We start from the raw sequence: 21026 nt of genomic DNA, 5'->3' as shown, positions 1-21026 counted from the left end.
AACAGTTAATGCTTAATATTTTTGATCAATTTACATGCTTATATCTGGTAATATGAACAACTACTTTGAAGACAATAATATGCAATATTACAAGCATTGTTAAATTACTATCTTTTTAAAAAATTCTGCATGCTTTCTAATTTTTAAATTATTTTTTATTTCCTTTAAAATAAAAAATAAAAAAGGTGAATAAAAAATGAATTGTTTTATTCCAGTGGTTTGTAACTCCATCTCCAAAGGTCCCTTTCCTGAGTTCAGGGACACCAACATTAGCCCAGGAGTGACTTCTGCTCCTCAGAAGTCTAGATCTCACTTCTTTAAGTCTAGATCTCACACCTCATCTAAATATTTATGCTTTAGCTATTCCTCCCCATGGTGGTGAATTCAGTGTGTCGGCAGAGCTAAGCTACAGTGCCACTCATATCTTCAAACTCTAATCTAGATGTTGATGCAAAGTTCCTTTATGATTAACATTTGCAATAAGTTAATTTAACATGAAGCAATTGTTCTTCCTAATGGATGTGAACCTCAGCAAAGCAGTTGAAAGTTTTAAAAGCAAAACTTTGAGATTTTCTGAGAAGACTTTGTTTCAACATCCAACATATTTCTGCCTCTGATTCCTGCCATCTGGCTATGCTAAAGATATCAGATTTGCCATATCACCTCTCACATTTATCAATTCCTGAAAATTTCAATAAATAGATGATAGATAGATAGATAGATAGATAGATGATAGATGTAGATAAACATACAGACCTACTATTGGTTGTACTTCTCTAGAAAACCATATTATCAGATCATAGGGCAATGAAATTGGAAATCATTTGCAAAAGAAACCATAAAACTTTATAAACACATGCAAATTAGGTAAAACACCACCAGTGGGTTAACCAATGGGTGAACAATCAATGGTTCACAATGAAATTAATAGGGCTGAAAAAATTTGTCTTCCTACATGCCAAATATTAAAACTAGCTAGACCCATATCTCTCACTAAACTAAAATCAAAATGGAGAAAAGAATTAAATATTAAAATAGAAACACTAAATCTGCTGGAAGATAGAATAGCTGGAACTCTTGAAAACAGAGGTGCAGGCAAAACCTTTATGAACAAAACCCTCATTGCACTGGAAATATCACAAAACTCAACATCTGGAATATCATCTTATTAAAAAGATTTTGTACAGCACAAGGAACCACCAAAAGAGTGAAGCCACAACCACATAGTGTGAAAAAATTTTGCTACCTCTTCCTCAGATAAAGGACTAGTATCTAGAATGTATAAAGATCTAAAAAATCAGACACCCCAAATTTAAAGACTCAATCCAAGAATGAGCATCTGAAATGAACAAGCACTTCTCAATTAAACAAGAAGAAAGAGCAAATAAATATATGAAAAATATTCAACATCACTGATCATACGAGAGATGCAAAATTAAAACAACACTGAGATTCCATCTTATTCCAGAATGAATGGCTATCATCAGGAAATTAGTCAATGTAAAATTCTGGTAGGACTGTGGGGAAAAAGAAATCCTCCCTTACTGTTGGTGGGAGTGTAGACTAGTGCAGCCACTGTGGAAGTCAGTGTGAAGACCCCTCAAAACACTAACATTAAAGGTTCCATTTGACCCAGCTATTCCCATTCTTGATATCTTCTCTAAAGAATTTAAAGCATCATATCACAGCGATATGTGTGCACCCAGATTTATAGCAACAGTTTAATAGCTAATTCTTGGAAACAGTCCACATAACCATCAACTGGTGAAAAGATAAACAAGATGTGCATAAAATGGAGCACTGTTCCTCCAGAAAGAAGTATAAACCTGAGGCATTTCAGGGTAAATGGATGCATTTCGAGACAACACTCCTAAACAAAATAAATCGAAACACATGTCCAAATGTTGCATGATTTCTCTGACGTAAGAAGCCAAAGGTGTAAATGAGGCTCAAAAATTATAATAGATATTGTGAAATAGGAAGAAAATGTTCAAATGGGAAGGGGAACATTTGAATATTTGAACAGGGCAGAGAGTGGGGTAGGAAGGAAGGGAAAAGGAATAAAGACTAGAAGGAAAAAATGCAAAGAAAGGTTTTATAAATAAGGAGGGGCAAAGAGTTTAAGGGAGGAGAGTGAAAGAGAACAAAAGAAGAATCCGTATTACCATGCAGTAGCACAAATTCCCTACGATTAATGTTATCATTATGTGTATCTAAAATGGACCAATATAATTAATTTTAAAAAGAAAAAAGTGCACTTGCATATTTCAAAATAATTACTTTAGAATATACTTGCTATAAACATATGATTAGTGTAAGATGATAGATCTTCAAAATGATATCATCATTACTCAATATGTACGTGAATCAAATATTATGCCTCAGTCAAAAAGAAGATTAATTAATTATCAAAAGTGATCTCTCTGTCCTGATGAGGCTCTCCGGCTGATGCCTTCCTATAATGATTTTAGATATTATTTTGAGTGATCAAATATTATTGCAAAGTCTTGCACAATGATGATTTCTCAAGACCATGTCTCCAAAGTGTAATCTATAAAAAATCAGTTAAAACGTAATGTTTACAGTCTGTACACTTAGCTGGGTTTCTTCTCCATCTTTTTACCTCCAGGCTTCTTAAAATGTTCAGCAAAAGAACTTCCTCTGCAGGGAAATCGCTAAGACACTTTAATTGAAATCAACATCAAAATAAATCGATAGTCAATGCTGAATTCCAGTGTTCTTCTGCTGTCCGTAGATCTGTTCTGCTGCTACACTACTTTCTCTCTAATAAGTTATTAAAGACCGTTCAATATTGGTTAACTTCTAAATATACCGTATCATTTTTCCTAGAGAAAAACTATTCTTGGATACCTGTGATTATCTTAAAAGACACAGCTACAAATAAAAAATGGGTGTCAGAAATGAATGGCACTTCCTAGAAGAAGAAATACTGGCCAGGAGTGGTGGTGTACATCTGTAATCTCAGCACTTGGAAGTGTGATGCAGGAGGATTGCTGCAAGTTTGAGGCCAACCTGGGCTTATTGGTAAGTTCAAGCCCAACCTGAACTACATAGTGAGACTCTATCTCATCAAAACACACACACACACACACACACGCACACACACGATTAATAAATATATGAAACAGTGTTCAGTCTCTCTGGTCATTCAAGAAGTGCAAATTAAAATAACACTGGGATAGATCATTGAGATTCCAACCTACTCCGAAAAGTGTGACTACCATCAAAAATCAACCAATGGCAAGTGCTAGAGAGAGTGCGATGTGCAAGGAAACATCCCCATTGTTGGTGCCACTATAAACTGATCAAACCACTGTGCAAATCAGTACGGAGGTTCCACCAAAAGTGAAAACAGAAATTTCATGGAACCCAGCTATTTTCCTTCTAGGTATCCTCCCAAAGAGTTGAAGACATCTCACCACAATGATGTAGGTATAAGCCTGATTATAAGAACACAATTCATAATAGTTAAATCTTACAAAAAGTCTCTATGTCTGTCAACAGATGAATAGATAAAGAAAAATGTGGTATTTATACACAATGGAGTACTACTTTGCCTGGAAGAGGAAGAAACTTGACTCATTCATAGGAAAATGCATGTACCCTGAAACCATAATGTTAAGCGAAGTAACTCTGACACACAAGCTGAAATATTACACGGTTTCTCTCTTTCTCCCTCTCTCTCTCTGTCTCTCTGTCTGTCTGTCTGTCTCTCTTTCTCTATCTCTATGGAAATAAAAGACAGATGAAACATGATGAAAGATTAGAAAAAGGGAGAAAAAAAGCATACTGTAATCCAGTGCTGACAATGTATCTAAATGTGTACTTTGACTTAGTAAGTTGTCTTACATGTTTTATAGGCTCTTTGGCCTCTTAGGCTGGTTTTCAACCTTTATACATGATAATTAACTTTATAAGATTTTATAAGACAAGTAAAGCTGATGCTGACAAAACAGGAAAGTTAAAGATAGATTAGAAGAATAATAATTTAGATGTGTTATATGTATGTACCAATTCCCTACAATGACTGTAAACATATTTCCTTGCAAACATGTACTAATAAAAGTTAAAATAAAAACAAAAAAGACATGGTTGGAAATTTTTAAATGAGTTTATTGACTAAAAATTAAATTGTATTAAAATTTAAATATAGTTTCTATGCTTGATACATTCATGGTTTGTTCATGGGACAAAATACGGCGTTTATGAAGTGTTGAAAATCCAAATGAATTTTGTGTTTTGAATTATAGTTTCAGTCATTAAAACAAGTAGATATCTAGCAAATTCATTTTTGTCATTCTAAAGTGTTCTGTTGTTCAAACTGATTAAAATCTACTCATGCCTCAGTGGCTAGAATTGTATAATTAAAATGCAAATTCCAATGTAAATCATTGTTAAAAATCACTATAAATGTTAATCACGACATTCTACTACATGTCAATTTGTCAAAATATACTTTGAGGCAGCAAATTAATTCTTCCAGTAGATACCAGATTTCATCTTGGGGGATAAAATAAAAATTAGCAATCCAAGAAAATTTCCATAGTGGGTAAAAGAAAATTAGCTCTGATTTTAGTGGAACTGTAAGTTATATGATTTTCCTGCTATGCGAATGGTAGACATTCTAATCATGAAATAATCGGCTTCAATGTCAAAAATCGCTTCTCTATATTTCAGAAATATGTCCATATGTCTAAAAGATATAATTTAGTGAAAACATACTTGAAACTTAAAAATTATGTCATAATATCATATATCCTATCCAGGTTTTATTTCTGTAAATTATAATCAATACATTAGTTTTGGTCTTACTTTTCATTATTTGTTATCAAATACTATGTATATCAATGTTTATTAAGAATAAGTCACTCATACAAAAGTAGACAAATAAAATAAAACATGAAATTCTGGTCCTCATACTCCCTGCAGTTTCAATGTTTGTTCCAAGGTCACAGAGGAGGAATAACAGCCTCACAATATCATCTTAACCTAAAAAGAAATCTATATACATAGGCATTATAAAGTACTTAAAATAGATAGAATATTTTGTGACTCTAAAATTGTTTTAATTTACTAGTTTTATTTTTGCAAGTATAGATTTACTTTAAAATGCTATTACAGTCCATGAGGGTGATTATCACAAATTTACCAGTCACATATTAATAAGAGAATTATGAGGTGTTTATTTTTCATTTTTTTGTATGTTTATTTTCCTATCATACATTGTTATTGAAAACGTTCTTCTAAAAAGCAGTAATACTGGAACAAGTGACATGTGCAATTAAAATGTTGATACTTAATACAAACTTCTCTCCAAAATTTGTATAGAAGCTTACACTCTCACCAAGAGCATATGTATAAAGATTTATACATCAGAGTGGATGTGTTAATAATAATGTTTTAAAAAAACAATCAGACCATTTCATTTATGATTCTATACTTCCAAATATCTACATCGACCAATTCATTAAGCAAATATTAGCAAAATGTATCTTCCTGAATTTTCTCTCAGCCTATTTCATTTGATCATACTGGAATCATAAATAATTGAAATCATATTATTTCTTTTGTTTCATAGATATATTACTTACACTTGTTTGTTACAAAGGACACATTATTGGCCTTAAATACATGGGTTGAAAGTAGACATTCTTTATTTGGTTGCAAAAGACACACCTCATACTTGGTGCAAATTTCAAAGTAAGGGAATCCTACACTCAACTCTTCATAATCGGTAATACTTTCCATTTCTAATCTCACCCATGTAAGCTTAATTTCACCCAGGTTTTTCTTATGTACTTATCCAGAAGGCATGGATTGGAAATATAACAGTAAAAATGTGAGATTTACCTTTCATATACAGATTTGAATATGGATCATTTTTATCTAATATACCGTGCAACATATTACAGAATTAAAGGAAACTGACAAAAGTGAATAGCTAAATTCCACCACTCATTAGCTAAAATTGAATGCTTTCTGAAAAGAAATTTTGAGTCTAAATAAGTCATGTATTTAGTAACATATAAAAGAATACATAAATGCAAATTACTGTCGTATTCAAAGATTTTACTAAACCTAGAGATATGATCATGTTAGGTCTTTTTCTGTTAAGAACGTACAACACAGCATGTATAGCTCATTATGCTAAAATGATATTTAAGCTGTTACTAGGAAGATAAATATACTCAAAAATACTTAAAAGGCACATAGATTAAAATAGTGGTATAAAATATTATGCATCTATTTCCACTGAAAAGTTACTAAAAGGTACATTCCATTCTCATTGGTACTTTACAATTTTAAGCTTAGGCCAGTAGTAAAAATAAAATTTGTTTTATACTGTGATGTAATGAAAGTGTGTTTAATAAGTTGTAACATAGAATAAATAAAATGATTATTTATTTTATGCCTTTCCCCTGGAAAAAACTCAATAAATGTATTATCATCCAACAGTAAAACTAGTCAAAAATTGTAAACATCGCAATGTCTCCCTAGTGTAAGAAACTGAAAGAGTAAATAAGATCCGAAAGGTAAAATCAATACAGTAAAAGGGAAAGAAACTGCTGAAAAGGGAAGAACAACTGGCATGAGAGAAAGAAAAGGATGGGAAAAGTAAGGTATGTATGTACACAAGATAGCTAAGATTCTAATCTGCTAATTTCTGCTAATTTCTATTAGTACTGCTAATTTCTATTAGTTCATTGAAAGGAGCCATTAGTGCTTATATTATTTGATCAATTTTGCATGCCTGTACCTGCTAATCTGAGTGACTACCTTGAAGATAACAATATGCAATATAAGAACCATTGTTAATTTCCTATCATCTTGTTTTGAAATTCTGTATCATTTTTTATTTTTTTAATCTCTTTAAATTCAAGGCAAATTATATAGTTTATAAAGTATGCTATATTTCTACAAACCTCCTCCAAAATAATTTTCATCCTTTGCTCTGTTTTATACCTGGATTGCCAACTTGTGCACATTGTATGAACAAACTCTCTCCTCCCAATTTCCTGGTGGAGTCATTCTGTGAGAGAAAGTGGGGGGCGGTCAGGAAAAGGGTGAGATAGTGGGAGCTTCCTAACTCTGTCTCTGTGGAGGTGGATAAATGCTAAGTGAGACCACCACCAAGAAACACACAGCTTCTGTCAGGATTCTATTCATCACACTACTTTCAATCGCTTGTTTTAATGACTCACTTCTTGTTTCTTTAGGTCTATTTACTGCATTTCCAGAAATTTCATGTGGTGCTTTTAGTACCACAAAAACACGCCTGTGGATTTTAAAATAATTCCTTGATTTTAATATTTTCAAATCACCAGTTTGATTTTTTAAGCTATTTCCCACCTATCAAGACACTATGAAATCAAATCAAATACCAGCCACATAAGATAACTTTAGAGGAGAAAAGTAAATTGTCAACAACAGTTATTTTGGGGGCTCAGGAGATTAACTCAAGCAGACTAGAAATCAAGAAATTTACCTTCAAAAACTGATAGAAACTTTTGGAAGGACAACACAAATCCAAAGTTCCTCCCGGCCTCCACCTCCTCCCTCAGTTGTCAGTGAATATAATTACTTCATCCATGTGGATTTAAATTCACAGATAATGCCACTGTACCATGAATGAATGATAAAGCACACACATTATGTCAAATCTAATGAGATACCATTAAATAGGATTTGGAAAAATATAGCTTTTAGATGAGAGAGGAAAATCTAAGATGTGTATGTCACATCTCAACAAGCTAGGAGAAGAAGAAATTAAAACAAATAAAAAGAAGGAAAAAGCACTAAACGTCAGAGTGGAAACAATAGGGGCAAGAGAGAAATGAAAGAAATAAAAAGTGATTCTTTGGAAAAATAAAAATTGATAAACTTTTACCTAGGATGGATAAAATGGAGAAAAGACACAGATTATTATATTCAGGAAGACAAAAGTGTACATGAGACTGATATGAGAAAGTATTAGGGGTAAGTTTATTGCAACAAATTAGAAAATTAAATGAATAAATTCCTAAAAAGAAAATATTATGAATATTTATTTACAAAGAAATAGATAACCTGAATAGCAGTAGGCTTTTAAAATAATATAATATTTGGTTGAACATCTTTGCATAAAGATATCCTAAGTCTAACAGCTTTATTGGAAGAAATTTATGAAATACTTAATGACACTAATGTTACACAAATTCTCCCAGGAAATTTAGAAGGTAAGACTGCTTCCCAGCTCCATCTATAAAGTTATCATTACTCTAATACGAGACCATACAAATCCTCAAACTATTTGGAAGCTACATAACACTTGCAAATACCCAAATTTTACAAATCACAAAGAGAAAGGAAGTTATTTTGTCTTGAAGGAAATGATATGAAAATGTAGTGTGCCAATAAATACAATGACTTAAGAGAAAACTACATACCAAAGCCTCATGGATACACAGATGAAAAAAAACAGTCTTTAAAATATGTTAGAGAATTGAATCAACACATAAACATTCCTAGTGGGTAAATGGAAGAATTGGTTTAACACTTGGAAAAAAATAAATGCACTGTATTAATAAAAGAAAGAGCAAAATGCAGACTATACTAATTCATAGAAAGGACATTTAACAATGTCTAATGTTTACTCAGATAAAACTCTTTGCCACAACTAGTAATAGAAAGAGAGTTCAACATGGTAAAGGGCAGCTGTGAAAAACGTCAAGCTAATGTTCTTGCTGAAACAGCTAGCACTTTGCCCAAAGATCAGAAACAAAGCACGAATGTCCACTTTCACCAACTCTATGTTTTACCGAAATAGAGGATCTCATTATGCCAATAAATGAAACAAAAGGTATCCACAAAGGAAAACAGGAATTTAAATTACTTTATCACCAAACAATATAATTAGTTATAATTTCTAGAACTTGCAAGGGATTTTAGTGAGGATGAGTGACACAACATCAATAGAAAAATAATTTATGTTTTCCATACCCTAGAAAATTTAGAAATTTAAATTAAAATGAATATCACTTATAATAACAATCAGAAAAACATAAACTTCCTAGTGACAAATCTGATAAAGATGGCTGATATCGGGGCTGGGGATTTAGCTCAGCGGCAAAAGCACCTGCCTGGCAAGCGCAAGGTCGTGAGTTCGGTTCCTGTTACCAGAGAAAAACCAAAAACAAAAAAAAAAAAAAAAAAAAAGATGGCTGATATCTACGCAATGAAAACAAAAACTATTTCTGAGAGAAATTAAGACATAAACAGGTTGGAGAGATAAACTATGTTCTTGGATCCCAAGACTTAATGACGGTCTATCCACTTCCCCCTTATTTTGTTATAGGTACAATGCAATTCCTAGTTATAAACAACTTTAAAAATGTATAAATTAGTAGTCTGTATACAAAGGTCATGCAGAATTCTCAAGGTTAAAGAGTAGACAAAATACCTTTGAATATGGATCACAAAGCTATGAGACTTATGCCATCACATTGTACATCTGCAGCATTCAACACAGTGTGGTATCCATGTCAAGATGTAGAAGCAGACTGACACAACAGAGTAATTCTGACACAACAGAATTGAGAGTTCACAAACAGATCCGTGCATAAATGATTCATTTAGTTTTTGGAAGAAAATGATAATTCCTTGAGCAGTGAATATATTTTCAAAATGTTTGCTGGAACAGTTGGGCATCCCTTTAAAAATGCTTTGCTACATTGTTCTTAAAACAAATAATTAACTCAAGTAGATCATAACTTTAATATAAGAAATATAAAAACACTATAAAAGTCTAAGAAGCTATAGTGGACATTTTGAGTCCTAGGTTAGGCAAAGAATTCTTAACTTGCCCAATGAAGCAAGAACCATTAAAGCATGACACAGAATACGCATTAAAATTTAGAGTTTGTTATGGTTTATGTCTGTGTGTCCCCCCAAATCCTCACGTGGTCACGGGGCAGGCTTTTAGAGTTTGATTATGGGTGTGAGAGCTGCACCCGCCCTGGGGTGGACAGTTTGCATATGTAAGGGAGAGGAAGAAGCTGCTTGAGGACATTCCTCCCCCATTCCGCCCTGGTGTGTGCTGGTTGCTTTGCTGTGTTCTGCCGCCCTGAGCTGTAGCTCTCTGCCATGTGCCACTCTGCCTTATAATCTGCCAAGTACAGACTGAAACCTCCACGAACTGTAAGCGAAATAAACCTTCCTTAATTTTGGGCATCAGGTATTTTGTCCCAGCAGCAAGAAAAAAGTAACCAAGACAGAATTAAAAAAAAAAATTTAGAGTTTCTACCCTTGAATAACATTTGAACAGGCATTTCCCAAAGAAAGGTGTATGGATCACAAACAAGCATATAAAAAATGCTCAACACCATTAGTCATTTGGTAAATGCAAATGAAGATTAAAATGAGACCTTTCAAATCATCTATTCGGGGCTTGGGATATAGCTCAGTGGCGCAAGCGCCTGCCTGGCAAGGGCAAGGTCCTGAGTTCAATTCCCAGTACCAAAACAAAACAAAACAATCAAATCATCTATTCAAATGTCTAACATTGTAAGGACTGTCCTCACCAACGTATTGTCCTTACACTCTTAGTATGAACATGAAAGGATAAAACCCTCTGGAAAAATTATTATTCAATTTTCATAGCATGTTTATCATATTCAAATTATCCAGACATTCTAAAAGATAAAAGCATATGTCAATCCAAAGACTTGTTCGTGAAGACTTATGGTAGCTCTACTGTTGATATAGTACCGGAAACAGAATAGATCAGAAATGCATGAAGAGGTTTATTGACACGCAGATGGTGATATCACTACCAATGAGATGCTAATGGGTAGTAAAAGAGAATGAAGTATTAACGCACACCGTGAAGTCACATGGACAAACCTAAAAATATTATGTAGTGTAAACGAAGTCAGAAAAATGTATACGTATTGTATGTATTTATTTGCATAAAATTCTAGGAAACACCACTAATCTGCACTGAGCAAAATCAATATGGAGAGACAGGAAAGAGGAGAGAGTGGGAAGATCAAGGTTCTGTAACTTTTCTGCAGATTCTCTGGTCTGCAGCCCATCTTGTGTCAGACTAAGTGTTGTACCTCTAAATTGGAATATTTAAGGTCTAGATTCAGTTAGTACAGGAGTATCGAGGTAACAGAGTGAGCTCTCAGGTTTCCATGTGAAGAAAGTGTTCCAGGAGAAAAAAGCTGTTTTTCCTGCCAAGAAATGTCATTTAAATGTTCTGACTTACCTGTCATTTATCATCTATTTCCTTATGTACCTGTTTGTCTATGCACACGTGTTTATCAGTGTGTCTGTGTGTTTCTACAATGGTAAACAAGGCGATTTTGCTACAGATATTCTCCCTCTCAGAATTCTAAAATTTTATATACTAAACAATACAAATAAGTATTAAGAAAGCGTTTCAAAAAAAAGAAGACCCTGTATGTGTACAAATACAACACACAAACAATCCCAATCACACACATACACAACTTTTTATCATTTCAATATATTTCGTAAGTTTTCTGAAATGTGGTAAATATTATCTCAATGATAATTACTGTGTTTGACATATGTCATTGTATTTTAGTGTAATTATAAAATAATGTTTATATCTTTTTTCCCTGTGAAGTCACTTCTATTAAGTTTTGTTTGTTTTTGCATTACTGAGAATGGAACAAGGTCTTGTGCGTGCTGCGGAAGCATTCTGCCACTAAGAAATACTCTAGCTGCTTTTGTTTTTTTTTTCTATTTTGAAAGAGGACTTCTCTATGTTGGCTCAACTGGACTAGAATTTGCAATCCTCCTACATTAACCTTCTTATGATCTGAGATTACAGGCATTTGCCACCATGCCGATCTTATTTTTTCTTAATGATTTATGAGCTAGTTCTTTTTTGAAGAGTGAATTTGTATGGAAACAGGTTATTTTGAGGAGAGTCTTCCTTTAAATCACAGAAAATGTCAGGATGTTTTATCACCAAGTGTTATAAAACAGACCTGAATGACAACAAGTGCTTTATCCGTAGATTATATAACGCTATGATTTGTTGTCAACATTTTGTACACTGAATATATAAAAAGCTGAAAAAGTTTTCCTTAAGTTGAAAATAAAAAGATATTTATATCTCCCCAGACCAAAATAAAAACCAACTGCCAGTCTCATAAATAGAACATATTGTTTAAAATATACACACATATACATGTACATATCCTTAATAAAGTTAAACTTTAATGAAGCAAATGAGTGTTATTAAATTAAAAATCATAGGATACTGGATTTTAACTGATACTTGGACCAAGTCTAGAAAATCAATAGATCACAGAAGATACGCAGTCCTGGGAATGCGAGGACAGCAGCTAGGGCTGGAATGCATTTCCAGGTCAGAAAGCTTGCTGTTCTCAGATGCATCTGGTTATCTTAAATAATTGTTCCCTTGTTTAGGCAATGTCTTTGGGAAATTTCCTTCTCAGTAAAAGTTGAGTCTGACCATTTTTCCCAGATTTTTTTTCTTCTTGCTGTTAATATTCTTGTTACTGTTGCTTTTATGCAGAAGCTAAATTTTGAAGGTCTTTTATCCTGTCTTCTTTGATGTTTGCCAGAAATGGACTTTCAGGCTATTCTTTCCTTTCTAAGCTCTCTTCAATACATTTAAAGACAGTGAGTCACCTTTCCCTCTGCTGTGTCTCAGTATTGCTTGCATGTATCTGCTTAGCATTATTATTGTGTCCAAATTATTATGTATAGTCAAAGATGAATACTTCTATGTGATTAGTTACCTGAGGTAAGTTTTATATTTTAAAAGAATATCATTCATTATCTAAAAGAATTAAAAGTAACTATCATATAATAAAATTCTCAGTAGAAAAGGGCAGTTTATATTAATATTTTGTTCTAATTAGTACATGTTTGCAGTGTACAATATTTGTTTCTTGTCTAGAGTCGCTACATTTACTTAACCCATCTTATTTCCTATTTTCGTCTTCTTTCTCTCCCATTCCTAATCCCCTTCCCATTTGAGAAAGATCTATCTCCCTACGATCTAGTATCTATCTTTTCTTTTGTTCTTTATTTATAATTTAGGTTTCTCATATGAAAGAAGCCATGTCATACTAAAGTTCATGTGTCTGATTTATTTTACTTAACATTATGGTCTCATTCTTTGGAAATAATTCATTATCAAATGCTATTTTGAGAGATGCAGTTCACTATGGAGATGTTTGAGTTAAAATAAGTGCAGTAAATATGGTAAGCTCTGATCCATGCAGTAACATGCAGAACCCTGGCTTATTTTTGTCTTACAATTTGTGCACCTTTATTAGAAAAAAACTAAAATATTTTTGAATGTTTACAATCTCTAGATGACATTTTCCCTCATCATGGTTTATCTCCTCAAATGATTTACAGCTTTGGGAGTCAATCTCAGCTGTGAGAGCATCTTCACCGGGGGTCTCCTGCTTGCTGGACGGTATAGCACAGTCCCCGTGCAGCTAACCCTTAGTGCTGGCCTCCGCTGCCCAGTAGTACTTTTCTCCAGGTCCCTTTATGTTTCATTTTTGTCTTAACTTCTCAGGTTGGGCAAAGGTATCACCTTGTAATATAAATTCAATACTAAATCTCAAGGGAAGCAGAGGTCTTGTGACACAGTGCATCTTGGGTTAAAGCTTTTCTGTTTTGGTCTTTTTTTTTTCCCCTTTATAATACCAAGAACATTAGAAATAGGAGAAAACTAAACATTGCACATGGGAATTTTAATACAGCACATAGGTACTTTAACATTTGCATGAACTGTTTAATCATATGCATATGCATTAAACATAAGCATACAAATAAGTATAACCGAATTTTAAATCCACAGAAAAATCAGGTTAGAAAAAATTTGAGATGAAAGCAAGTCTGTGTGGTTAATTTCAAGGCAAAGGTACCACTTGAATGCTAAATCTGCATCAGAAATAGGATGATACATGTTTTCATTTCTATTCCTTACAGTGGCTCACATTTTATTAAGCAAGAAATATTTCCTAGTCTCTTCAGGTATCTCCACACTGGATAAGTGAGTTTGTCTTATTCTGCATAAATATGGATGTTAACTGTAAATTAGGCTTTGTTTCTGAACTTCTTCATTCATATAACAGAAAATAGTAAGGATAGATTTTGTTCACTCTTGATCTTAGTGTGTTCCCAAGGGTTCGCATATCAAAGTCTGAATGCCCAGTGTGATGGTGTTAGGGGTGGTAGGGAATATCAAGAGGCTGGGCCCTGGTGTGGGAGAGCTGTGAAGTCCTTGGGGGGCCTACCCTCTGCAGGAACTGAGGTTGTTCTCCTGGGACCTTGGTTCGTTCTTGTGAGAGCTCTATTAGCAAAGAGCAAGCCTGACCCTGACCCTCTCTCTGGCTGTCTGCCTTGTCCTGTTACCTCTTCATCTTAAGCTTACTCTACCGTGACAGCAGCTGCCACAATGTCATGCAATCAAAGGGTTTTCAAGGTTCAAACTATTAGCTAAATCTTATATATATATATGTATATATGTATAATATCTAGGGACTTTCCAATAGGACGGACCAAATAAAGTTAGCTGCATCACTGTAACCAGTCAAACAATTTCTTCACTTTCCTTCTGCGTTTTCTCCACACATACTCACCTTGACACTTTGTCCTGGCGACACTAACACTCTTCTCAGCTTAATATTTCCTAACTTGTGCATTGCCTCTTACTCAAACTCAAACACTGCATTGTATTTCAGATTTTCTTTAACAGTAAGAGGTGTTAAGATGTAATTGTCCTTGTAAGAAGAGCTGTGGAATTGTCAGGGCTACAAAACTCTCCTACTAAAGCACATTACACCACTTCTTAATACTTTTCACGGGGCTGGCAGAAAGAGCGAGGTAGAGTAACACACAGATCTTACAGTCACTGTTAAATCGAAAACCACTCATCACTTTTATTTTTAGTAACAATTCACAAGACTCATAGTTTCTATTTTTATATATCTGTCAATTAAACAATCATGTCTTCTGGTGAGCAGTACAAGCTTTACCATGGCTGATGCTTTTTTCTCTTTGAATAATTTCTCAGTAATGGCATTTCCACTCTGCTGGAGCACCATAAAGTCATCCCATGGTAGTTCTCAAAATGTCACCTGTGTACTACCCTGACTGTCACCTGGGACAAGATCAAATTCACACAGCGAGCTGCGGAGGTATTCTCATAGAGCTACTGAATGGGGGAATCTGGGCTACACCTCTGGATGAATTCGGCACTGCAAATAAGGACCTCAAACACAACCAGAGCTTGTCATACGGTGTGTCAAGACACACACCTCTCCAATCTTTGCCTCTGTCCAAAGTACCAGCTGGGCTCAGGGCTGCAGGCCTCAAGCAGAAAACTGAGATTCTCAGAGGTGAAAAGGGAGTAGATCAGAATTTTGCAGACACCCCAAATTTGCCAGAGCTGTTTCTCTTATGAGTATGTCAGCTACACATGGCTTCCGTTCTAGCACAGTCTAGTAGCTTCATTAATAACAAATTCTAAAAAACATAAATTCTCTATTCCAAAGAACAGGTTAAAAACATTCAGCATTACCAATGGTAATAATAGAATATACTGAGGACGTGCATGTGTTTATTATTTAGCCCTGAAAAGTAAATCTAAAAGATAATTTCCCTCATGCAAATGCTACAGAAGAGGCAACTGAAGGTTAGATAAAAAGGTAACTTAATTCCTAAAAATTGAAGAGGTTTTAAAAGCGTTAATGGTTGAAACTGATTTACAATTTATGTACCACTTCTAAATCTACATTAGAAATGTAGACTTTAAATACAGCTGCAAATGAATGTTGATGTCAAGAGAAATAAGGTTATTCAACTGAATGATCAAATATTATTTTTGATCTTTATTAATTAAATGAGATTTGAATTGAAATACTATTTTACATTGTAAATTTCCCAGGAACTTTGAAGTTGATTTAAAATATATGTTTCAATAGTTAGGGTGTATGAAAACTGTCATACGAGAACTGTACTCCAAGTTCCTCAATGTTGCATACAAATAATTATCTCCCAAGAAATACATTTCATCTTAGTTTTTTTTGCTAAAATATGTAAAGCCCATTGTTTAATGTGATAAGAGAAGCAGACAGAGCATCAACAAACTTCTTCAATTTATATTTTTTTCTGAAGATGGCACATGACATTACTAATTCTTTCTGGATAAAATTCAAATGATTTCAAGATTATGTTTTATAAAAGATGCAATTCAAAAAATATAATATTGGATCTTCTAAGCATTACTTGATCTTACCTGCTGGTTTACAGGAAAGTTTCTGTTGATCTTTTTAATCTGAAATGATAAATAAATGAGTAAGTGAGAATAACAAGAATCAGATAATACAGGAACCATACATATAAACCATACATATATTTTTTTTCTTTTTTTTTTTTAAACAGGGTCTTTCTATGAAGCCCAGGCTGCTTTGAGGTCGCAGCAATCCTCCTGACTCAGCCTGCTGAGTTCAGGGATTACAGGCGTGCACCACCATGCCCAGCTGAGAACTCTATATTTTCATAAGGCTTTCTTTTCAGCGAGTAAATATATAACAATACTCTGTTGACATTCTTAAATTGGCATATCTTATACTAGTTACTTAGTGGGCTCTTATAATTACCCTAATTATCATATGTAAACATCTTCAAAAACAGTTCTATTTAATATATCTTTTATTTGTGAGAAGCAGACTGTTTCCTTACAATGTATCAAGAATGTACACTGTAATTTTCTATAATTTTGGTTTTCACATCTGAAATTATATGATATAGAATTAGTTTCAACATTGAAAAGAGCAGAAGAAATGGAATAGTCGAACATGAAAAGGTAAAGTCTATATTTTGAAATACTTTCAGTTAGTATCACAAACACAATGTGACATTTACTTAAGGCAATTTAATGACTAGCATTTTACAATGTTAAAAAGGAAATGAAAAATGAATATTACATTTAGATAAATGAAATTTCAAGATAAAAAGTCTTTGTTCAACAGTGCTTTTTCTAGTTAAAACCAATTATTATTTTCCATAGGTTTATAGAGAAAAGTAATGCAGTCTCAATATGGTAAAACATATCAGACCAAAGGCAGAATACTTTCACGTATACATTATTTTGTGGATTTATTTTTCATTTCTTTGCTAGTACTCTTTTTTCTTCCTTGTAAATGTGAAATAATAGACAATCTCATGGATTTAGGGCACAGACTTGGAAAATAATCTTATGGGTATTGGACTCATCTATGAGTACAGACATATTTGTCATTTACTAAAAATAAAGGAAAATTTGAAAATGTACATGTATATAAAGCCTATATTTGTTACATTATTAAAATGATCTAATTATTTTTTACTCAAGAATCTGGTAAGAACAGGTACAGGACTCAGAATGTTTTCCTTCTTTTATTTTTAAAATAAAAAAAATGTCAAAAAGAATCTGGTAAGAATCTCTAAACTTCCTATTACCCTAAATTAAAACAAAGATAGTGTGGAAAATATAGATATTAAGAGCAGATTCCTAACTTCCTCTATAAATCAATCAAATTTATATTAATTGTGGAACTATATTTTTATTAGTTCTTATATATTGTTATGATTATTAAATTCACCTAATATTTTATATGGACTTTTGTTTTAATAGTGTATGGCCCAGCTTTATACATTTGATTATTTTAATTTAAATGAAAGTCCAAATAATCTTTTGTAAAATCTTGAAAATTGGCAGTGCAGACAAGCTTTTGTTTTTGTTTTTTTTTTTTTGTTTTTTTTTTTTGTTTTTCTCCAGTACCGGGAACCGAACTCACGACCTTGCGCTTGCGAGGCAGGCGCTTTTGCCCCTGAGCTAAATCCCCAGCCCCTCAGACAAGTTTTTGAATACAGAAAAATTTAGCTGAGTGAACACGTGTGGATAACAGCAATCTTCTTCTGCTAACACCCCAGCCGGAGCTGGTGGTCCACTGTCTTTGCCCAGTGGAGCGTTACTTAGACTATCTGCTATATTACCTATGTAGAGCTGCTCTATTGTATTTGTTATTTTGTTTGTTTGTTTTATAAGTTTCTTCATTCAGAGTTGAGACCAATTAGTGACATCTGAATCTTATTGTCTTTATTGTCATTTACTGTAATGGTGTTACGTAACATTAATACTGGCGTAAATATACTGTATTGTGCATTTCCTATCCCTCCTTAATTGCTAGCCAAGAATACAGAAGCACTGGAGACAGGCAAAACTTAAAACGTGGGAGAAGTTAAAGAAAGTTTATATTAATGACAAGGGAATGATTAAGCAGGGAGGTATCTTAACATCTCAAATGCAACCTTAAAATACTAATAATTAGTGTACTAGAAAAGGCATGTTTGGAAACCCATAAAGTTCTCTTTAGGAATTACTTTTAGATTTCTGTAACATATGATGCACATAATGAAACAGCATATACTATTAAAGATAGTAAAGTCAAGTATTGAAGAAGTGACATGCTTCACAGTGCCACACTAATAAATTGTCGTATTCAAATGATGTCACCATAGCTTTCGACTTCATCTGCTGCTTCTTACTTTACTTATTTTTTTATTTAATTTTATTATTTTCTGAGGATGAACTTCTGTATGGTTCCTCATTGCCCATCCTGACCTCTAACTCACAATTCTTCTGCTTCCTTCGCCAAAGTTGCAAGGAGTACAGGAGCCCACCATGTCCAGCTTCACATGGTGTTTTAATAACTGTCTAACTTCCTCATGACATGTATTTGGACAATTTGTCTTACCCCACGAATCTGAGTGAAAATATTCAGCTAACGTTCAGGTGATAAAAATGGCGACCTATAGTAGATATTTATTTGGTATTAGTTTTTGTTCTTGTTGTTTTTCTTGGTGATACTGGAGATTGAACGGAGGGCTTTTACACTGATGCACAACCCCATCTCTTTTTTTGTTTATTTTGAGATACTTCTTGGTAGTCTCTATCTGCTTGGGCAGAGGGTGTACTTTCTAAGCCTCCTGCCTGAACCACCCAAAGTGATGAGATTAAAGACATATACTGCAATGTTCAGGTTGGATTTTTGTTTTGCTGTTTTTCATGTTGTAAATTGCTTTGGGGTGAAAAAATCTACTCATATTTGTTCATATAAATGCAGGTAAGCAAACTGTAACAGAGAAGGTTGGTGGTGACAATGTGGTTCGTAATTGCCATGGCATAACGAACTATTTGCCCTGATGCCTTCATTTCAACAGCAAGGAAAGTAAACAAAACTTATGAAGATTTCTCTTGCTATGGTTTTAAATCCATACACACCCAAGCCCATTTAAAGATAGTTCTAATATTTCCTACAGCAAATAGAGTAAACCGATATAGATTATTTCACTTTCTAGGTACTACACTAATATTTTAAAATAAAATCATTAAAAAAGAATTGAAATGTTACATCTCAAAAATTCTCAACGTTCTAACATGTTATCCTACACATATTGCTTAAAAATTGCAGGGAAAATGTACTTCAAGTAAAAGCAATGTGCAGTAAATGTTGAACTATTTTATCATGATGAACAATAAGCAATATATCCAGAAGAGAAGAGCATATATTCATTAAAAATGCTCATGACATTATTTGTTGATAAAAAGCACTTACAAAATGTTCCCAATTCAAAACAAGGCTTACTTTTTAAATTATATGTATATACACACACACACACACACACACACACACACACACTCCTATATTTACATATTTCCATAAACATGAACAAAATTGATTTTTATATTTGAAATATATACATAAAAAGATATGTGTACCCCAAAGACATTTTTCAAGTTGTAAAAACAATTTTATTGTTTGGTTTAGGAATGATAGTATTTTTTTCTGCTTTGCCTTTCTCAAAATTTTGAAAAAAAATCATGTAAGTAGCATAATTAAGAAATAATTCAATCAATGTAGTGCTTATTTCCTTAATAAAGCTGTCTTACTGTATACAATTTTGAAAATCTAAAGTGCCATCAAAATAGAGCCCCAAATACAAGTGTTTTTAGGGATAAATGTTTGCTTTATCTCTTCTCAACCTGGATTTTGAAATCGCTCCTGACATTTTACAGGCTTGTAACAACCCTCAGGCTTTCATAATGTGTATATGAATACACACTGGTACTTCTCAACTTATAGTGTATCCCTTTAAACCTACTGTAAATTGAAAACACATTTAATACACCTAATCTAAGAAACATCACAATTCTTCCATGGTGCACTGTAGACTACTGCATGTCATGTCTCTATCTCACGAATATGTTTTTTATTAAATCTATTTTACTTCTGCACCATCAACAATGTGAAAAACCTTAAAGTCATTGTTAGTGATTAACTATCTAGTGTTTACCAATTAGACACAGTATGTCCTCTTTTGAACTTACAGTCAGATCCTGAGAACACTAAAATGTATATGAACTATGGTACAGAAGGCACTAGCAGTACTTTTTTGACAAATACTTATTTATGAATATGAAAATTAACATCAATAAGTCTGATTAAATTTAGTAAGAAATATATTGGAACTATTTATTAATTTCAAGTTAATTTTTACTTAACAATTATTCATATAATTGAGATAGTACTGGATTAATTACACATAGTAAAGTATTAAACTATAACTAATACATTAATACCTCAGTTCCTGAAAAATTTGGTTCCAAACACAGGACCTCTGCAAAATTTTGCTTCCGTTCATGAACTCCACAGCATGACAAAAAGGATCTTGACCATCCTCCCGACATGAACACAAACGTAGCCATCTTCCCAGAATCATGGAGCAGATTAAATTGTAAACTGAGGCACCACTGGATAGCCTCAGTAATACAACTTATTCCGCAAAGTTTCAAAAATTACTGCTTTTGTAGATAGAGTTAATTTTAAACCATGAAAATTCTAAGATCACTGCATCATTTTAAGATTATTCTTCAAATATGCAAAACAAAAGTTTTC

At 33.3% G+C, this 21026-nt stretch overlaps 1 protein-coding gene across 3 annotated transcripts in view; it reads right to left on the bottom strand.

Annotated features, from left to right (window-relative positions):
- Positions 1 to 21026, bottom strand: part of Sntg1 (syntrophin, gamma 1) — a 741266-nt gene that overhangs the window by 122366 nt on the left and 597874 nt on the right. For all 3 annotated transcript variants that reach the window (XM_005396048.2, XM_005396049.2, XM_005396050.2), the window contains one exon: positions 16322 to 16360. In XM_005396048.2, coding sequence (XP_005396105.1) covers positions 16322 to 16360 — 39 coding nt within the window. The remainder of the gene's footprint in view (positions 1 to 16321; positions 16361 to 21026) is intronic.

Source organism: Chinchilla lanigera, unplaced genomic scaffold (genome assembly GCF_000276665.1).
Source record: "Chinchilla lanigera isolate Chin_1 unplaced genomic scaffold, ChiLan1.0 scaffold00053, whole genome shotgun sequence".
Classification (NCBI taxonomy): domain Eukaryota; kingdom Metazoa; phylum Chordata; class Mammalia; order Rodentia; family Chinchillidae; genus Chinchilla; species Chinchilla lanigera.
Note: the sequence above shows the minus strand (reverse complement) of the source record. Positions and strands in the feature narration are given on the sequence as shown.